Source organism: Ipomoea triloba, chromosome 15 (assembly GCF_003576645.1).
Source record: "Ipomoea triloba cultivar NCNSP0323 chromosome 15, ASM357664v1".
Classification (NCBI taxonomy): domain Eukaryota; kingdom Viridiplantae; phylum Streptophyta; class Magnoliopsida; order Solanales; family Convolvulaceae; genus Ipomoea; species Ipomoea triloba.
This window is the reverse complement of record NC_044930.1, coordinates 519,368-536,771: the sequence shown is the minus strand read 5'-3', so window position 1 is coordinate 536,771 and position 17,404 is coordinate 519,368. Positions and strand designations below refer to the sequence as shown.

General features: G+C 40.8%; 4 protein-coding genes across 4 annotated transcripts; 2 read left to right on the top strand and 2 right to left on the bottom strand.

The window, feature by feature from the left end:
• Positions 1 to 477: 477 nt before the first annotated feature.
• Positions 478 to 3,348, top strand: LOC116007479 (leucine-rich repeat receptor-like protein kinase PXC1). Its single transcript, XM_031248154.1, has 2 exons — positions 478 to 1,924; positions 2,404 to 3,348. The coding sequence occupies exons 1-2, from the start codon at positions 562 to 564 to the stop codon at positions 3,081 to 3,083; spliced, it is 2,043 nt and encodes a 680-aa protein (XP_031104014.1). The 5' UTR covers positions 478 to 561; the 3' UTR covers positions 3,084 to 3,348.
• Positions 3,349 to 3,856: 508 nt separating this feature from the next.
• On the bottom strand, positions 3,857 to 7,473 carry LOC116007176. The gene is made up of 7 exons (XM_031247783.1): positions 6,509 to 7,473; positions 5,955 to 6,099; positions 5,536 to 5,589; positions 5,345 to 5,436; positions 4,758 to 4,993; positions 4,491 to 4,661; positions 3,857 to 4,305 (listed from the first exon to the last, which is right to left on the bottom strand). The coding sequence occupies exons 1-7, from the start codon at positions 7,351 to 7,353 to the stop codon at positions 4,208 to 4,210; spliced, it is 1,641 nt and encodes a 546-aa protein (XP_031103643.1). The 5' UTR covers positions 7,354 to 7,473; the 3' UTR covers positions 3,857 to 4,207.
• A 928-nt stretch (positions 7,474 to 8,401) lies between these two features.
• LOC116006508 (pyruvate kinase 1, cytosolic-like) lies at positions 8,402 to 13,497 on the top strand. Its single transcript, XM_031246916.1, has 16 exons — positions 8,402 to 8,591; positions 8,720 to 8,816; positions 8,926 to 9,023; positions 9,413 to 9,568; positions 9,683 to 9,760; positions 10,008 to 10,139; positions 10,633 to 10,713; positions 10,873 to 10,944; positions 11,073 to 11,162; positions 11,339 to 11,483; positions 11,609 to 11,697; positions 11,971 to 12,066; positions 12,187 to 12,254; positions 12,404 to 12,503; positions 12,713 to 12,772; positions 13,043 to 13,497. Exons 1-16 carry the CDS (start codon positions 8,523 to 8,525, stop codon positions 13,193 to 13,195), a joined length of 1,584 nt encoding a protein of 527 aa, XP_031102776.1. The 5' UTR covers positions 8,402 to 8,522; the 3' UTR covers positions 13,196 to 13,497.
• Positions 13,403 to 15,173, bottom strand: LOC116006510. Its single transcript, XM_031246917.1, has one exon. The coding sequence runs from the start codon at positions 14,810 to 14,812 to the stop codon at positions 13,505 to 13,507; it is 1,308 nt and encodes a 435-aa protein (XP_031102777.1). The 5' UTR covers positions 14,813 to 15,173; the 3' UTR covers positions 13,403 to 13,504.
• Positions 15,174 to 17,404: the final 2,231 nt, after the last annotated feature.

Sequence of the window (17,404 nt, the reverse complement as noted above, 5' to 3'; positions counted from 1 at the left end):
CAACCATTACTCCATTTAATTACCACACTATAGTGAAAGTATTTCTCAATTTGAGAAAACAAATACACACACCAAACGTTTTTGTTTCCTTCTGTTTCTTAAAAATAAGTTAAAAAAAATACTCCGTAAAAGCAAAAGAGATAAAGAACAAGTGGGCTCAAAGGGAAAAAGGAGCAATGTGTCCTTTTAGAGAGCTAAACCAAAATCCATATAGAGAACGGAACAAGATAAGGTTTTATATAAATCAAGAAATTCAATTTATTGACTGAAAAATGGTAACTCATGATTTTTGTATTTTAAAAATTATAAGTTTGATTGTTTTTTTTTATCCCACATTTGGAAGGATGTAAATCATGATAGTACAGTTGAATACAAAGGTTAAACATTTGAGACTCGATCAATGATTTTCTTCTCAAATTTCATCCATATGACTAATTGAACGTGGGCTTGTGAGTTTAATTTTTTGTTTTTTTTTTAATTATTTTTTTCCCTTTTCGTAACTAACTAAAGACAGACAGTCTACACTCTATTTTTAAAACTCAATCAGACTTCCCGCTCGTCATGCTCGAACCAATGGAACGTTTGTTCTTGCCTCTTATCCTCTTCTTCTTTTGCTGCTGCTCCACCACCACCTTCGCCGCCGCGGCAAATGACACCGCCGTCCTTGCCCTCTTCCGCTCCCAAACCGACCCCCACGCCACTCTCCTCTCCAACTGGACACTTACAACATTCAACGCCACCGCCTGCTCCGCCAATTGGGTCGGCGTAAACTGCACCAACGGCCGCGTCACCGCCCTGTCCCTCCCTTCCCTCAACCTCCGCGGCCCCATTGACGCCCTATCTTCCCTCGACCAGCTCCGCCTCCTCGACCTCCGAAATAACCGCCTCAACGGCTCTCTCGCTCCCATCACCCAGTGTCTCAACCTCAAGCTAATTTACCTCTCCGGAAATGACTTTTCCGGTGAAATTCCGCCGGAAATTTCCTCCCTCCGCCGCCTCCTCCGCCTTGATCTCTCCAATAACAACCTTAAAGGCTCAATCCCGGAAAAAATCTCGAACCTTTCCCGCCTTCTCACTTTACGGTTACAGAACAATGAACTCTCTGGAATTATTCCGACTTCCTTGAATTCTCTCCAATATCTTACGGAATTGAATTTAAGTAACAATGAGCTGTACGGAATAGTTCCTCAGAGTTTATATAAACGCTTCGGCGGGAATAGCTTCGCCGGGAATGAAGGGCTGTGTGGGTCCCGTCAGCTGCGGTGTTCACACGCCGGACGGCCGTTAAATTCCTCGTCATCTCAGACGGTTCCGTCTAATCCAAGCTCATTACCGTCAACTCCGACGGCAGCGATCGAGGATCCGAGGAAGAAGCCCCGGAAAGGGTTAGGCAGGGGAGCGATTGTGGCGATTGTGGTGGCGAATTCCGTGGCGCTTCTGGTAATCGCCTCGTTCGTGGTGGCGTTCTACTGCGGAAAATACTCTCGCGAGACGTATTCGGTCTCCGGGAGCGAGAGCGGTAAACGGAGGAGCAGCTACTCAAGTGAGAAGAGAGTTTACGCCGGCGGCGCCGCCGCTGACAGCGACGGCACCACGGCCACCGATCGCAGCAGGCTGGTGTTCTTCGATCGGAGGAAGCAATTTGAGCTCGAGGAACTGCTCCGAGCATCGGCGGAGATGCTCGGCAAGGGGAGCTTGGGAACCGTGTACAAGGCGGCTCTCGACGACGGCCGGACGGTGGCCGTGAAAAGGCTGAAAGACGCAAATCCTTGTGCCAGGAAAGAGTTTGAGCAGTATATGGATGTGATTGGGAGGCTTAAACATCCCAACATTGTAAAGCTCAGAGCTTACTATTATGCCAAGGAAGAAAAACTTCTTGTCTATGATTGTCTACCAAATGGAAGCTTACACTCCCTTCTTCATGGTAAAATTTGCACAATTTAATGCATTTTGTTCTAGTACTATGTTTTGGTCATAACAATTGAAGAATGTGTTCTTTGACCTACCCAGTTAGCTCAGTTTGTTTCTGTGGATAAGGACCGCAGTGTAGGCGTTTAACTTAGACAGGGTAGCTTAGTTTGTTTTTGGGTGACAGATTGTAGGTAAGGAGAGCAGTGTGAGAGTTACACCCTCTTGTAGGGGTGGCTCTTTGTGGGCACGAGTCTTCTCACCTGATGTGTTGTTATTTACCCCTCTACAATACTGTTGGGCCGGGGTATGAGACTTTTAGGGTGAGAATTTTGCCTTTGGTGGACAAGAACGTATTTTTTGAACCCATAACCATTTTGATTGTTTGATCTGTCTTTGATATTGAATTGAAGAATCTACTATATCTGAACTGTATATTTATTATTTAAATATATTATGCTGGACAATAACTGTATGGTTTTCTTGATGTAACAGCTAATAGAGGGCCGGGGAGAATTCCACTGGATTGGACAACAAGAATTGGGTTGGTGTTGGGGGCAGCAAGGGGATTGGCACACATTCATGAGGAATATGAAGAATCAAGAATCCCCCATGGGAATCTGAAGTCATCAAATGTGTTGCTAGACAAGAATGGAGTAGCCTGCATCTCTGATTTCGGGTTGTCGTTGCTCCTGAACCCTGTCCACGCCATAGCCCGATTGGGAGGGTACAAGGCCCCAGAACAGGCAGAGATCAAGAGGCTATCACAGAAAGCAGATGTGTACAGCTTCGGGGTTCTGCTGTTGGAAGTGCTGACAGGGAGAGCGCCTTCTCAGTACCCTTCGCCTACTCGGCCAAGGGTGGCGGCCGAGGAGGAGGAGCTGGCGGTGGATCTGCCGAAATGGGTGAGATCAGTGGTGAGGGATGAGTGGACAGCTGAGGTGTTTGATCAAGAGCTGCTGAGGTACAAGAACATTGAGGAGGAACTGGTGTCAATGCTGCATATTGCATTGGCTTGTGTGGTTCAGCAACCTGAGAAAAGGCCTGCCATGGCTGAAGTTGCTAAGCTCATAGAGGAGATCAGGGTGGTGCAATCTCCTTTGGGTGAAGACTATGACGAATCGCGCAATTCAATCTCGCCATCTCTCGCCACCACTGAGGATGGAATGGCATGATTTCCGCCGGTTTCCACTTAGGTCTGCAATAACATGTTGCCATGATCTTAGTATGTAATATTTGTTTGCTTCATTTGTGTAATTCCTTTGTTGTGCTGCATTTGGGAAGATGAGCTGACCTAGCCTAGATAGCAGGAGGTCATGAAACCAGATCCCATGATTTCAATGTAATTCTTTGCATTCTAAATTGTATCCTTTTTCTTGGATTCTTGGATGATCAAGAAAACCAGCAGTCAGCCTGTTACTACTTGAGGGTCCGTATGAGGTAAATTCACGCAGAAGAGTTTGATAACTATAAAGTTACAAGTTTGACTCTCAGCAAAAATAATCTATTGGAGTTTTTGATTTGAGCATGTCAATTATGCGCACTAGGCTGGTTACATATTTGTGGTCCTTTGACGGCTAGGGTCACAAAAATGGGGTTTGTCATATCACTCAAGAGAGGTAAATTGCAATAAAAAGACCATGTGCAACAGATTATCAACCGAGAAGGTATTGAAAGATATTTCACTCAATAACAGAAAAATACTTCCCAGAATGAAAGGCTATTAACAAAAGACAAATGACAAATGAGTCAAAAGTTAAATGCTGCATCTACGATGGTCAAAAAGGGTTATGAGGTAAAAAGCTTTTCCCCATTGCCGACTACTTTAGCTATATAAGAATGGTACAAGGCAAAAGGATTTGTGGAAAAAGCTACCACCTTTAAAATTTATGAGAGAGAAAACTTTAATTCAAGATTCATATTTAATTGAAATGAAGATTTCTTGCTCTCGTAGAAAAATGAGAAATTTCTCCCATAAATAAACCCATTTTAGTTTCTCTCATCTAGTACACAAATTTGTAAATTGTGATCAATGTTGAGACCTCTCACTATTACAGGTCTGGGACAGTTTACAAGTAATCTAAGTAGTTAACTCAACAGACTACTCTTAAATCGTTGCCTACACGACATAAACCATCGTTTTAAAGTACTCCACCTATTATACAATACAAGAGCTGCACCTTCTCCTTCTGTGAATGAGCCTTCAACTAACCTCGAATCTGGATGGTGGCGCTCACGCGATTATAGGTTCCTCTGTTCTAATAGTTGGGAACGTAATCTACTGCGTAATCAAATACTACTAGCTAACCCTTCCCGTTTGATCAATCAGAGTTCCAACTGGCTCTCCGGTTAATGCCCTTGATATGTTCCCGTGATCGTGAAGATTGAAAATGACCACTGCGAGAAAATGGAATAAATGGGTTTCAGGAAATGTTTCTTCCCGAATGATCAGTGGATTAAACGCTTCCACTGAGTGTGCAAGGCTCAGTTCTCTTATCTAATTCGATGAACTATGATGATTATTGGTATAGAAAAACACGGATGTAGAAGTTGAAGTGAAAGTGAGGAGGAAAAGTACCAACCTGGAATTCCATTCTCCTCGCAACAATTAACAGCCATCATGTCAATTGGAGCAGCCCCTTTGGAAGCGAGATCCCGGTAGGAAATGTGCTCAGCTGCTAAGTTGTTGCTTCTTGAGTCACAAACGTATACACCTTCTACATTTGTGCCTTTAAGCATGGCATCGGCGTGAACTGGGGGAAAGGAAACTGTGTCAAGATCATCTCATGACAGGGAAACAGATTTCTGAAGGATTTTTACTCTAAATTTTGATAGAATAATGGTCATACTCTCGGAAGCTCTAAGAGCTGCGGCTGTATCAGTAGTGAAGAGTGAAATTCCTGTGCCAGCTCCAATACCACCAAAAATCACAACTCTTCCCTTTTCGAGATGGCGGATTGCACGTTGCCTATTGTATGGCTCGGCAACCTCTGGCATAGAAAATGCACTTTGCAAACGAGTCTGCACACCCAATTTTTCCAGTGCTGACTGGAGCAGCATGGAATTCATCAATGTTGCCATCATCCTATGAAATACCAGGAAATTGAGGAAACAATCAGTTCAAAACTAATGACAAGTACCATTATTGAGCGTGGATAAAAGGAATTATAACACCATTCCACCACCAAAGTCAGAGGGTTCTGGTAAAGATGGGTGACCAAGTATAGTGAGGCATTGATGCACAGTGAGCAAATCTGTAAATCTTTTTTTTTTGGTAAACAAAATTGATAAAATCTTTATCTCATCAGCATCACAATTATTAATTGCAAGAGGATATGGATCATAAAACATATATTGCAAGTTCAAGTTCACTTTTTTCAATGAGGCTGAGCTTCACCTATTCAAATACAGGATAAATCCAATGTATGAAAATTACCCAATTTGATAGGCAGTGCATCGATCTAAACCAGTTGATGTAACCCATGAATCGCCACAAAAGAAATTACGGCCTCCAACAACTACTGCCACCTAGAGTAACAATCAACATACATATCACAAAAGAATTATTAAAATGCAGAAACTCATTTAGAAACAACAGAAGTAGAAGAGAAGCTTCTTGAATTATACCTCTACACCAACACGGCAAGCAATAGAAATTTCTCTAGCAATCAGCATGGCCACCTATCATAATAAAAATCAAATCTTCCAGTTCACATTTGATATCTTGACAGGAAATTATTTTCCCATTCATCATTGCAAAGGCAAAATGAAAGATTCCACAATAATAGCATAGTAGTAGGGAAAAGCATAACAAGATGGGCTCTTTTTCAGTTGATAGTTAGAAGGCCAAAATGCACAATTTGGTAGTTGTAAAGTTCGTGCCAGATCTTTCCAAATTCACACATTATCCAGAAATGTAACTGATTTTCTCATCTCTTCCTGAGGATGGCATATAACTGGAAAAAAGTGACTCTTTTGTTTGTAAACAAAATCTAATAAATTCTTAAAACATTTTATCTGATAGACCAAGGAAACTACATATGTACCTTTGGATCAATATTGTTCTGTGTGGTTCCAGCAAGAGCGGCACCACTAATCTTAAAAACAACTCTTCTCCACCTTGGACCACCAGAAGATTTTAACTTCATGTTGTTAATCTGACCTCCGGGACCAGCAATTGGTGTTCCAAATCTGAAAAAATGGTTTTTTTTTTCCTTTAATGAAACTGATGATCCATAGACAAAAATGAAAGAAGTGTGTAGACCCAAACTCCCACTTGAAAAGGACATCAGAAATTGGGAGACAATAATAAGTGAAGCCAAAAGTTTTGTGCTTGGTAACTCTAGGGATCAGTCCCTCCATCAAGATCAATTGTAGAGCCAAAAGTATAGAAATAGAACTATAGATCATTTATGCTCAGACAAATATCAGTGTCAATTTTCATTGACAAATGAATTGGTAAACTTCAAGAGAGCCACAAGTCCTAATACTCTAATAGTCCCTTATTCTTCAGTTTGCATAGATAAAAGTAAAAAAGCTAATGTAATAACAGAGTAACAGAGACGTATTAAAGCAAATGAAGGATGCAAATATGCAATACCTCTTAGCCGGTCGAGCCAAGTTGCCGGATTTTTCCTCCTCAACTACAGCCTTCGCTAACAAAGAGTTTCCGACTATCTGTTCCATTTGCTTGTACCACGGCCAGTGGCTCGCTGAAATGCCGCCATTGCTCATTCGATGCCTCTCCAGCTTATACCTCTTCTTCAAATTATCCACCTTGTTTTTGCACTGCTCCACACTCTTCGTTTGTTTCTCGCACCTGTCGCTCACCATCGCCGCCACCTCCTCCCAGTCCCTCCCTCTCAAATTGCCTCTGTTGAGCTGCATAAACTTCTCCGTATACGCCTCCAGCAGGCACGCGATGGCCGTGTCGCTCCATTCCTCCCTATCCTTCCTATACTCTCCACTTCCGCCGCCGCCGCTGGAGGCGACAGATGAGTTGAGTTTTGACTTTTTGTATGAATACGGAGTTCCGTTTTCACTGATATCGTCTTGCTCCGCGCGCTTACCGTTCCCTGCACTACCTCGAGATCTACTAGGATCGGGCTCGGTTTCGTAAGGATTTGAATCATTCTCGTATGGATTCATCCCGACGACGTGATACGAGGAGGAATTGCTATCTTTCGGATCCGGTTGCGAGCAGAAAGCTCCTCCATCGCTGTAACCTTCGCCCTCGGGAGACACGACATCGTCCTCGCCGGAAATGTCCTTCGGACTACCGCCGTGGATAGGAGGCGCGTGGATTTGGGAGGCCTTGAAGCGGTGAGATGAGAAAGCTTGGTGGTGGTGGTGATGGTGGAAATTGGGGTTAGCGTTGGGTGTAGTGGCGGTGGGAGTGGCGTTATCGTCACCGAGCAGAGGGAAATCGTCGTCACAGGAGGCCATGAGAGGGCGGAGAAACGTTAGTGTTAGGGTTCTCAGAGACGGAACGTTTGAGGGTCACCGTTACGGTAACACGATGCCGTGAATTTGGACGATGGAGGTGGAACCGTTAGAAGAAGCAGTGTAGTCACGGGCCTTTACGTTACTCACTTATTTGCTTGAAAGGGCCTCTTTTTTAACATAAATTTCACGTCTCCCCATTTCCTTTTTCTCCCCTAAACTTACTTTCTACCTATCATATTTTGCTCCCCATACTTTTTCCATACATGGAAACATCACTACTTACTATCTACAATCTACATATCACTTTTGAGTTGAAGTTATAGATTATGGTAGGAGATTTAGACTTGAATTTAATTGCATCATTCTCCATTAAATGCATCAAAAGAAAAGTTTATCACTTAGAATTTCAAGATATGATTTATTGTGAAAAAAAAAAATATAGCAAAGTAGTTGACATAATAGTTACCATGTTATAAAATCAATTCACCGTAAAAAAGTGTTTATTTTTCTTATTGGTTAGCGATTTATCTTGACATATATCTTTAGGGATGTTGACAAATTGTGTAAGATCAAGTCCAAACATAGAAGAGTGTTAGATTTAAGACACTAGGTGTGGCCCTTCTTTATATCCAAAAAAAAGAAAAAAGTTCAAACATACTTAAATAGCACAAATACCTCACATGTTATATTTTGTTGAGTGATATGAAAATTTCACAATTCTTATTATCTTTTAAATGACGAAACTGTTATCATATTTTAAGTGACGAAGAGAATTTGTAATTACTATTCAAATTCGTAATTACTATTCGAGTAATACACAAAATATACATCATCTTCACTTATATTTGAAATTAATATATAATTCACCATAAAACAATTAAATGAAGTTACATCAACCCAGCAAATTATGTGAATCTATCGTTTTCCTCCAATAAATTATGTAGTGCTTCTGATAATCTGGCCACTATTTTCGTGGTCCACATGAGCAGAACTGGCTGAAACTGAAAGCATATTCCACAAAAAATATAAATTACAATAACAACAAAAATAAAAATTTAGGCAGAGCTAAAGCATACTAAGCTCGGTCTACTTGTTTCTACAGTGTCTCTCTTTTTCAAGTTTCAAGCTCTCATCCTCTCTTGCAGTTAGCGCACTGGTTTTCAGCAAAGATGCATTCTAATCACTTGCTACTCGAGGAACCCATCAGGATGGCCTCCATTTTGGAGCCATCCAAAGCTGTAAGTCGCAGATGGTTGATATTTACTCACAATCTACCTGATTTAACCAGTCTTTTTTTCTGGTTTGATGATTTATTTGGTCTTCGTTTCTGGGCATTTTCCTGATTGTGATATGGTCATTGCTTCAGAGTTTTTTCCCAGCATTAACGAAGATCGTGGGGACGTTGGGTCCCAAGTCTCGATCTGTGGAGGTCATTTCCGGCTGCCTTAACGCTGGGATGTCTGGTAATTTAAGGATTCCAGTTCTTTTGATGGTGTGCTTGTACTTATCACTTATCAGTGCTTCGAAAAAAGTGATTTTTAATGTTTTATGGTTTTGTTGACCGATCGGTAGTGGCAAGATTCGATTTTTCGTGGGGAGACCCCAAGTATCACCAGGAGACTTTGGAGAATTTGAGGACCGCTATAAAGAGCACTAAGAAGCTCTGTGCTGTATGTATTTATTCCTTGCTCATTCATCTTGTGAATAAAATAGGAATAGGATATATAAATTCTTTACCTATCTGGTGACACTTCCTGTTGCATTGCACTTTTGATGGCTTGAAATGCTTATTTTACATGGATTGCTCCCTCTTGCGAGTTCTGTTTTGGGGAAGTTATATGGGGTTTCCACTTGTGTGAAAAGTTAATGGGAAAGAAAAGTCGTGTTCTTTGGTTAGACTGACAGCTGAGAGCTCTTACATGTGTGATTAACTGCAAACATGATTTATTTAAATGCTTTTATGTTAGGAGTAATTCTGTGCACTACATAGGCCGGGCTAAGTTACTCTTCAGTGTGCTGACAAAAGGAATTATAATGTGCTTTTTGGTGATATTTTCAGGTTATGTTGGATACTGTTGGCCCTGAGTTGCAGGTTGTTAACAAAAGCAAGAACCCTATTTCACTGAAGGCAGATGCTGCTGTAACTTTGACACCTGATAAGGGTCAAGACGCATCTTCGGAAGTGTTGCCAATCAATTTCGCTGGCTTGGCTAAGGTTCGCTCCATTTCATAGTCCTCTTTATTATTCTAAATTTATGTTTGTTACTTTACAGCTGTTGGTCAACATATTTTTTGCTTCTTCTAAACTAGACCTTTATATATTTTTCAGGCTGTGAAGAAGGGGGACACCATTTTTATTGGTCGGTACCTCTTCACGGGAAGTGAGGCTACTTCCGTTTGGCTAGAGGTATCGAGTGAAGTTCCTACTCTGATTCATTCCTTTTTCTCATGGCATGTCATTTCGGGGTGCCAGAGTTTTGATAGTGGTTGAGTGGATTTCATATTACTGCTCTTTCTAGTGTTGCGGGGGTCTAACTATTACTGTTGGAGGTCAACTTCATTGAAGAAGTTTAGTGATCTATCTTCTGTATCATAGTGCTAGGTAAGATCGGTTTTGTGAATTTAACCCTCTGAGGCTCTGATGGGTTGTGCAGGTAGATGAAGTGAAGGGCGAAGATGTGGTTTGTATAACAAAGAACTCTACAACTTTGGCTGGGTCATTGTTCACTCTGCATGCTTCTCAAATTCATATAGATTTGCCTACTCTCACTGATAAAGATAAAGAGGTATTAATTAGAACTTCTTAGCGCTGCAAACAACTTTGCCTGTTCATTAAATCTTTTTATGAGATGGTGTATAGAAATTTGCTAATAGTGATCCATGTTATACTACTCACCTTTTTCTTTGTGATTAGTAACAATCTTATATATAAATCTTTTGGTTGGAAAAAAGTTCTAAATGATACGGACATTATTGCTGTTTTGCACCTCCATATTTTTCATTTTACAGCATTGACCTTTCTTGAGTTCATTTAATTTTTTCTCATTCTCTTTGTTTACCAATAGCTCTTAGTTTACCTACTATTTAGTAATCCTTACTAGCTTTAACTGCTTCTGTTTGAAGTCAAGTATGCTCTATCTGAAGCCAAATAGAGAGAGAGAGAGAGAGAGAGTGCAGATCTATAGAATACTTTTAGTTCCTTTCTCACGTTTATTCCTTTTTTCTGCTATGCGTTTTCATTAATAATTGGCCTTATGGGCCATATTAACTTTGTTTTAGGCTATAAGCACATGGGGAGCGGAAAACAAAATTGACTTCCTTTCACTATCATATACAAGGCATGCTGAAGATATTCGTGAGGTAAGCTTAATATTTTGTTATATCCTTTTAGTTTGATACATTGATTCATTAATCCATATTTTGAGCTCTTCGGATGCCCTAGACAATTTTATTAGTTAGTGTAGATGGTTCATTATTCATTACCAATTTGGCTCATGTTGGGTTTGTTCTTTGATTCAGGCTCGTGATTTTCTGTCTAAGCTGGGTGACTTAAGTCAGACGCAAATATTTGCTAAAATTGATAATGTGGAGGTAAGTTTTGGATGTTAGGATTTACTGCGAGGTTGCTGACTTGCTGTTGCTCTCACGTTAGGTTGGTGCCATTTTAATAACAGGCAATATTGCTAGGATTTAACAATTTGTTCTTTCTATATCCACAGGGATTAACTCATTTTGATGAGATTCTTCAAGTGGCTGATGGTATCATTCTTTCTCGCGGAAATCTTGGCATAGATCTTCCACCCGAGAAGGTTAACACAAAATTATTCTTACATTATGTACTTGCAAATTATATATGTTCTAATTTTTTATGGATAGGGGAGCTTTCTAGCTTCCATTTTCTTTTTGGGATTTGTGTATTACCGAATCATGGCTGTATTTCCCCGAGAGTATCTTGCTTATTAGAAATGTGCGGTGGGGGTTGCAGGTGTTTTTGTTCCAGAAGGCGGCTGTTCATAAGTGCAATATGGCTGGAAAGCCTGCTGTAATAACACGTGTTGTTGATAGTATGACTGACAACCTTAGACCTACTCGTGCCGAGGCTACTGATGTTGCTAATGCGGTCTTGGATGGTTGGTCTTGCCTACTTATTCAATAACTTTTATATTGCTCCTTTAGAAGAACATAGTAATTCTGAAGCTTTATGTTTATTTTCATCTCGTTATTTCACATTATTTACCATTGTGATGTCTTGTAGGAACGGATGCAATTCTTCTTGGTGCCGAGACTTTGCGCGGGTTGTACCCTATTGAGTGTATTTCTATTGTAGGCAAAATTTGCTCCGAGGTAGGTTAAGATCACTTTTTAGTTTCTGTCCTCACTTTTTGGTCTCGACTAGGTTGGAATGCTGTAGAGAACTAACCTTCGTGAGTGTTTTTGCATAAAGACTTGGCTTAGGTTTGAGTCCTTGGCATTGTGTCTTTAAACACACACACACACACACATATATGGAGTAATTATGTTGTATTTCTTATCCAAAAAGCGTAAAAGCAATTTGTGTAAACTCATAGTTGAGCTTTTCTGTTACATAGTAAGCATCTACTCCGAATATCTATGCAGGCAGAGAAAGTCTTTAACCAAGATCTCTACTTTAAGAAGACTGTCAAATTTGTAGGGGAGCCAATGACGCACTTGGAATCAATCGCTTCATCTGCGGTATTTCAACTGTTTCATCTTGCTCTTCAAAGGAAAAAAAAAACCGGAAATAGAGACCTAACTGGTTTTTTTTTGCCCGCAAAGAAATGAAGTGTTTCTATTTCCTACTTAACTCTATAGGTGCGTGCGGCTATCAAAGTGAAAGCTTCTGTTATAATTTGCTTTACTTCGTCTGGAAGGGCTGCAAGGTACTTATTTAGTTACTTGTTTTACTTTTTCTGGTTTTAAGTTGCAATGAGGTGTCTAGAGTAAAAAAAAAAAAAAAAAACTCTCTAGAGTATAGTGCCGTTGTGTTTGTGGTCGACATAAGATTTTCTTTCTGCTCATTTGAGTGCAGATTAATAGCAAAGTATAGGCCAACAATGCCTGTAATATCAGTTGTCATTCCTCGGCTCAAGACAAATCAACTAAAGTGGAGTTTTACCGGTGCATTTGAGGTATGCCGTAAAAATTCTTTGACAGTAAGCACGAAAACGTTGTCTGCATCTAATTACCAATGTTATTTATCACTTCGGGTGCTTCATTCATTGATGTTGTTTTAAATGCCATTACATTTACTAACTCAGCTAAAAGCCTTATTGGCCCTTACATTTTTTGCTCGTTTGAGCTGCTAGATGTATTTATTAGTCTTCTTCTTCGTGGTCAGGCAAGGCAGTCCCTTATTGTGCGTGGACTTTTCCCCATGCTTGCTGATCCCCGGCATCCTGTAAGTTTCTCATTTCCCCCGAGATTGAATTTGCCTTTTGTTGGCCAATTGAAATTTGGAGCTTAAAACTCATATATTACTTGATACTTGTTTCTTTTGCTCGACGAGTTGTTGAAACCTTACTGTCGCATTATAGATTAATATTAGGGACGAGTTTGGTGTCTTTAGTTTGCACGAACCTCGTTTCCCAGGCTCTCTTGAGAAGGGTTCGAGTCATTGAATGTAATGCTATTCAGTCCTATCCGATTCTCACGTGTGATCAATTTACAGGCCGAGTCTACGAATGCCACCAACGAGTCAATCCTGAAAGTTGCACTTGATCATGGCAAGGCCGCAGGGGTTGTGAAATCACACGACCGAGTTGTGGTGTGCCAGAAAGTTGGCGATGCATCCGTGGTCAAGATCATCGAGCTCGAAGAATAAAGAACTTCCATCTCCCCGCATTTGTTTCGAGTATCTGTGCTGGACTACCAACACCATCACTCTAACGTTGTACTGGTTAACATGTTGACTAATAAAAACCGATTCTGGAAATCGAATTGGTAGCTTCATGGTTCACTTTCATTCAGAGACAAGAACCAGAGCTGATGAGCTCCCAGAATGAATAAGCAGACAATGTTGGTTTCTGAATTTTCGTAAAACAGAGATGTAAATTAACAAAATTATTGTATGATGTTACAGAAACAAGACAGTTGATGATCCTATGTTATGTAATGTATTTTACATGTGTTTCTACCCTGTAACAGAGGATGGGTCACTGGTTCTTTGGTGATGAAGATGATCAAGCAACTCTAACTCTTTCTGCTGCAGCAGAAGGACCATTCTGTCATTCTCTAATCGCTTTCGTTCATTTGTGAGCTTCTCCTTCTCCATCTCCCTCTCCTTTTTGCTGCTGTATTTCTCCCATTTCAGCCGCTGCTTCGCGAGCTCCAGTTTCTGGGAATCGACTCGAATTTGCTGTTCATCCAGCTGCATCATTCTTGCTCTTATCCAGTGCCGCTTTTCCAGCGGGCTTCTGGTGCTGTCTTGGCATAGATTTGTTAGTTCTGTGCTTAGTTGCTGAAGCATTGGTGTAAATGACCCGGTTTTTTTCGGGCGCTTTCGTGATAATCCTTGATCGGCCTCGTCCTCTTCTTCCTCGTAGTGGCTTTGTTCGAGGTCATGATCGTCTTCTTCCTCCTCGGAGGAGTCGCTTTCGCCATCTTTGTTTTCGCCTTCTTCGTTTTCATTTTCCGGGGTTTTAAGGGGTAAATTAGGTTGGATTCTTGCACTCTCGCGGGAATGTAGGCAGTTCTGTTGGGGAGCCGGCGGTTCCGGGGACCCGGCGGCGCCGTGGCCGCAACTGTTGTGATAGGCGCACATTTCTCGGAAGAATAAGTGCTTGGAATTTAGTAGTTTCTTGACTTCCTCTTTCATCTTAGGAGATAAATCCATGGATTCAAGCAAGGTTTGATTCTCCACGACGCGACACGCGGTTCCTTTTCCGAGGATATCATTAACCCTTTTGTATCTCTTGTTCAAATCATTGAATTTATCCTCGCATTGTTGAGGGGAAACGGAGAATCCTCTCTCCATCATTGCCCGGGAAACGGATTTCCATTTCCCTTTCTTCTGCAAAACGCCGTGGCCGCCGCCCTGCCCGCCCTTCTTGTCGTTAATGCCGCCGTCAGGCCCGCCTTCATCGCCGATATAATACACCACCATGATCAGCAGCTTCACCATATCATCCGTCCATTTCATCCTCTGCCACGGCGACATTTTCCTCTTCCCATCTTCAGCGCTGCTCTGATCGGCCGTGGCAGGCTCATCTTCATCACTGAGAGTTAGCCCCTGAGCTTTGGGCTTTCCGCCATAGCCATAAAGACCCGGTTTTGCAGCGGGTTGACTCTGGTGGTGGTGGTGGTCAAACGCCACCATGGACGGCTGGGATTGCTGCTGAATGTGGTTAGGGTTTTGCTGGGGAGGGATTTGATGGTGGAGTGACATTTCTAGCCCAAGCATCCCAGACCCCATACTTGAATACATCCCACTAGACTCCATATATCCACTAAAAAAGTAAAAAGATCAAATTTTGACGACGACCCACTAAAAATATGCTATCCTGTAGTGTGAAAACCAAGATTTTGAGGAGTTGAGATGATAAAAATGCAATCTTTACTGCAAAATCATGGGCGTTTTGTGCAGCTTTTGCAGGGAATGAAGGAGAAAGGTACAGAAAGTTGGGTGGAGCTAAGATGGCATAGTTTTGGTGTATTTGGATGGATGGATTGTGGTTTTCAAGAATGGGATTGCTGGGGATAGATAAAGAGGCATTTAATGGGGGAATAGTACGACATGTGTAGCTGGTTTTGAGGTTTGGGGGTTTTGGTTTTGGAGTGTGGAGGTTGAAACCACTGCCCATGGTTTTTATTCCCTTGCCGGAGGAGAGAGATAGAGAGGGGGAGAGAGAGAGACCACAGGATTCTCCAAAACTGTCTGTCACCTTTTAAACCTTTGTTTGATGTTGTTTTTGACCTAACTTTTATAGTATAGGTTTTGGGGTGGATTGGATCTTGGCCGTTGAATGAGGGGAGGTGGCAGGGAGATGAGCGGTGGAAGGTGAAGATGCAGTTTTGTTACGATCCACGCTGAAGAGGTCTCCCTTTGATGACACGAGGTCATCTTATCTGTGAAAAGTTGGGGTTTGTGGGGCCCTACGGGACTGAGTTGAAGTCCACATATCAGCCCGTGGGGCCGGCAGGTCGGAAGGGGAGATTTTTTGGGGGCTGCGGGCTTGGGTTCAGTGTAAATGGGCTTACAGTGAAATAGTTGGGCTGTCATTTGTAGCGTGATGAATGGGCGCAGCCTGGCCCATTTAGCTTTAGCCACAGATGGACCAATAGGTATACCATGGATCCGGGTCCAGCTTTCAAGGTGGACCCGTGTTCATTTACGTACTAAATATTCACAATTTGAATTGTGAACATTCAGTATGTAAATTGTGTATTTTAGACTTAGATTCACCTTGTAAGGTGGACCCGGGTCCACATAATAATTTGCCCAGATGCACATATAGCTCTCTTTCCCCTTCTGGTCCATTTCAAATAATTAACTAACTGATCGGCACACTTATTGCTTTCTTATAATGCACATTCATCTCTTGCACTCTCGCCTTTTTAGATGACGAGAAAAATTGGTAGTCACTATCAAAAAATACGCACTAAATAAACCATGCAAAAAAGGTAAATCGTACGGGAGAGGAGAGACGAACATCCATCTCTTCCCCTCTGCATGATTTTGTGTTATGAGTATATGATCTATAATTTTTCACGATACAACTACTCGAGATTGTAAACTTAGTATATTTCGCCTTGTGACCCTAACCAGCAAAGGACCACATAGGAGTAAACCAACCTAAGTTGTCCATAACTGACCAACTCAAACAAATAAGGTTAATAGATCGCTCATGTTAGTATCGAAGTCAAATTTCTAAACTTCTGGTTATGAAGTCAACTAAACTTGTCTAGTGTTTAAAATTGTGTTTTTAACCATATTTATTCTTGTACCGTATTTTAATTAGAAGGCTATCTAGTTACATTATTTTGCACCTATGAATATCGATATTTAGTATGAGGAAATGCATGACGACCAGGCCCCCACTGGTCGTCGTTCAAATTTCGACAATAAATTTTGCTGTTTCCACCCGTAGTTGTAATATTGTATTTAATTTAAATCTTATTAGGTGAAGTATATATAAGTAGAGTAATACTAGCAACCGGACCGGACGTATAGGATTTCAAATTCGACTATGTGAAACTAGTCTATTAACATTTTTGGTATGAGTTAATTAGTTATGAATAACGAACTTAAGTTGATTTATCTCGTTATGGTCATTTGTTAGATAGAGTCACAAGCCAGACTTCATCCAGAGTGCACCTTCGAGTAGTGGCTGTGAATTTTCCCGTAGAGTAATACTATATGCACTAGTGGTTGCAAATTTTCTCAAAGGACATGCTATTAGCTAGGATCGAACTTCTATCATTGTACAAAAAAGTTATAACTAGTAATTAAAGTACCATATATATCAAATTACGTCATTTTGATAACAAGATGTTAGACTTGCCCGTTCTCATCAGATATCGTTTTACGTACTAGTATAGCTACATTCAATAGCTACAATTATAGTAAGGCTGCGCTATTTTTAATTATAATTACTCCGTGGCACATGTATTGTTTGTGAAATGAATACAATATTGTACTATAGAGCTGTTGCATTATGTCATTTATACAATATATATATATATATATATATATATATATATATAACAGCCACTACTTCATAAATTATCTTTAAGATTTGTTGTCCCTATGATTGTATAATGTCATTTTTATCGAACATGTCATTTAATGGTTATCTAAGTAGTGTTGGTGATAGAATTGTTGGGTTTTAAATTTGGGCCAAGGTATTATTAAGGTTAGATACTTACTTAATTCGGGGTGTTAAGATTGATGAGTAGAAAGTTAGTTCATATTAACACCTTAGTTTATGACATGTTAAATAATTATAAAAGTCGTGACCTTGTATACGCGTCATGCTTCATCCACTCAATTATTTCTTTCGAGACATTTTATTTAATCATATTATATAAGTGT

Bases quoted from the DNA above. Each gene is read 5' to 3' on its own strand.
- LOC116007176 (XM_031247783.1), bottom strand. From the start codon at position 7,353: ATGGCCTCCTGTGACGACGATTTCCCTCTGCTCGGTGACGATAACGCC. The intron at 5,590-5,954 runs GTACATATGTAG...TTATTATGATAG, and splicing joins AGAACAATATTGATCCAAAG to GTGGCCATGCTGATTGCTAG. The intron at 4,306-4,490 runs GTTGGTACTTTT...ATTTTCTCGCAG, and splicing joins CGAGGAGAATGGAATTCCAG to TGGTCATTTTCAATCTTCAC.
- LOC116007479 (XM_031248154.1), top strand. From the start codon at position 562: ATGCTCGAACCAATGGAACGTTTGTTCTTGCCTCTTATCCTCTTCTTC. The intron at 1,925-2,403 runs GTAAAATTTGCA...TTGATGTAACAG, and splicing joins CTTACACTCCCTTCTTCATG to CTAATAGAGGGCCGGGGAGA.
- LOC116006510 (XM_031246917.1), bottom strand. From the start codon at position 14,812: ATGGAGTCTAGTGGGATGTATTCAAGTATGGGGTCTGGGATGCTTGGG.
- LOC116006508 (XM_031246916.1), top strand. From the start codon at position 8,523: ATGCATTCTAATCACTTGCTACTCGAGGAACCCATCAGGATGGCCTCC. The intron at 11,484-11,608 runs GTTGGTCTTGCC...GATGTCTTGTAG, and splicing joins TGCTAATGCGGTCTTGGATG to GAACGGATGCAATTCTTCTT. The intron at 12,255-12,403 runs GTACTTATTTAG...ATTTGAGTGCAG, and splicing joins TCGTCTGGAAGGGCTGCAAG to ATTAATAGCAAAGTATAGGC.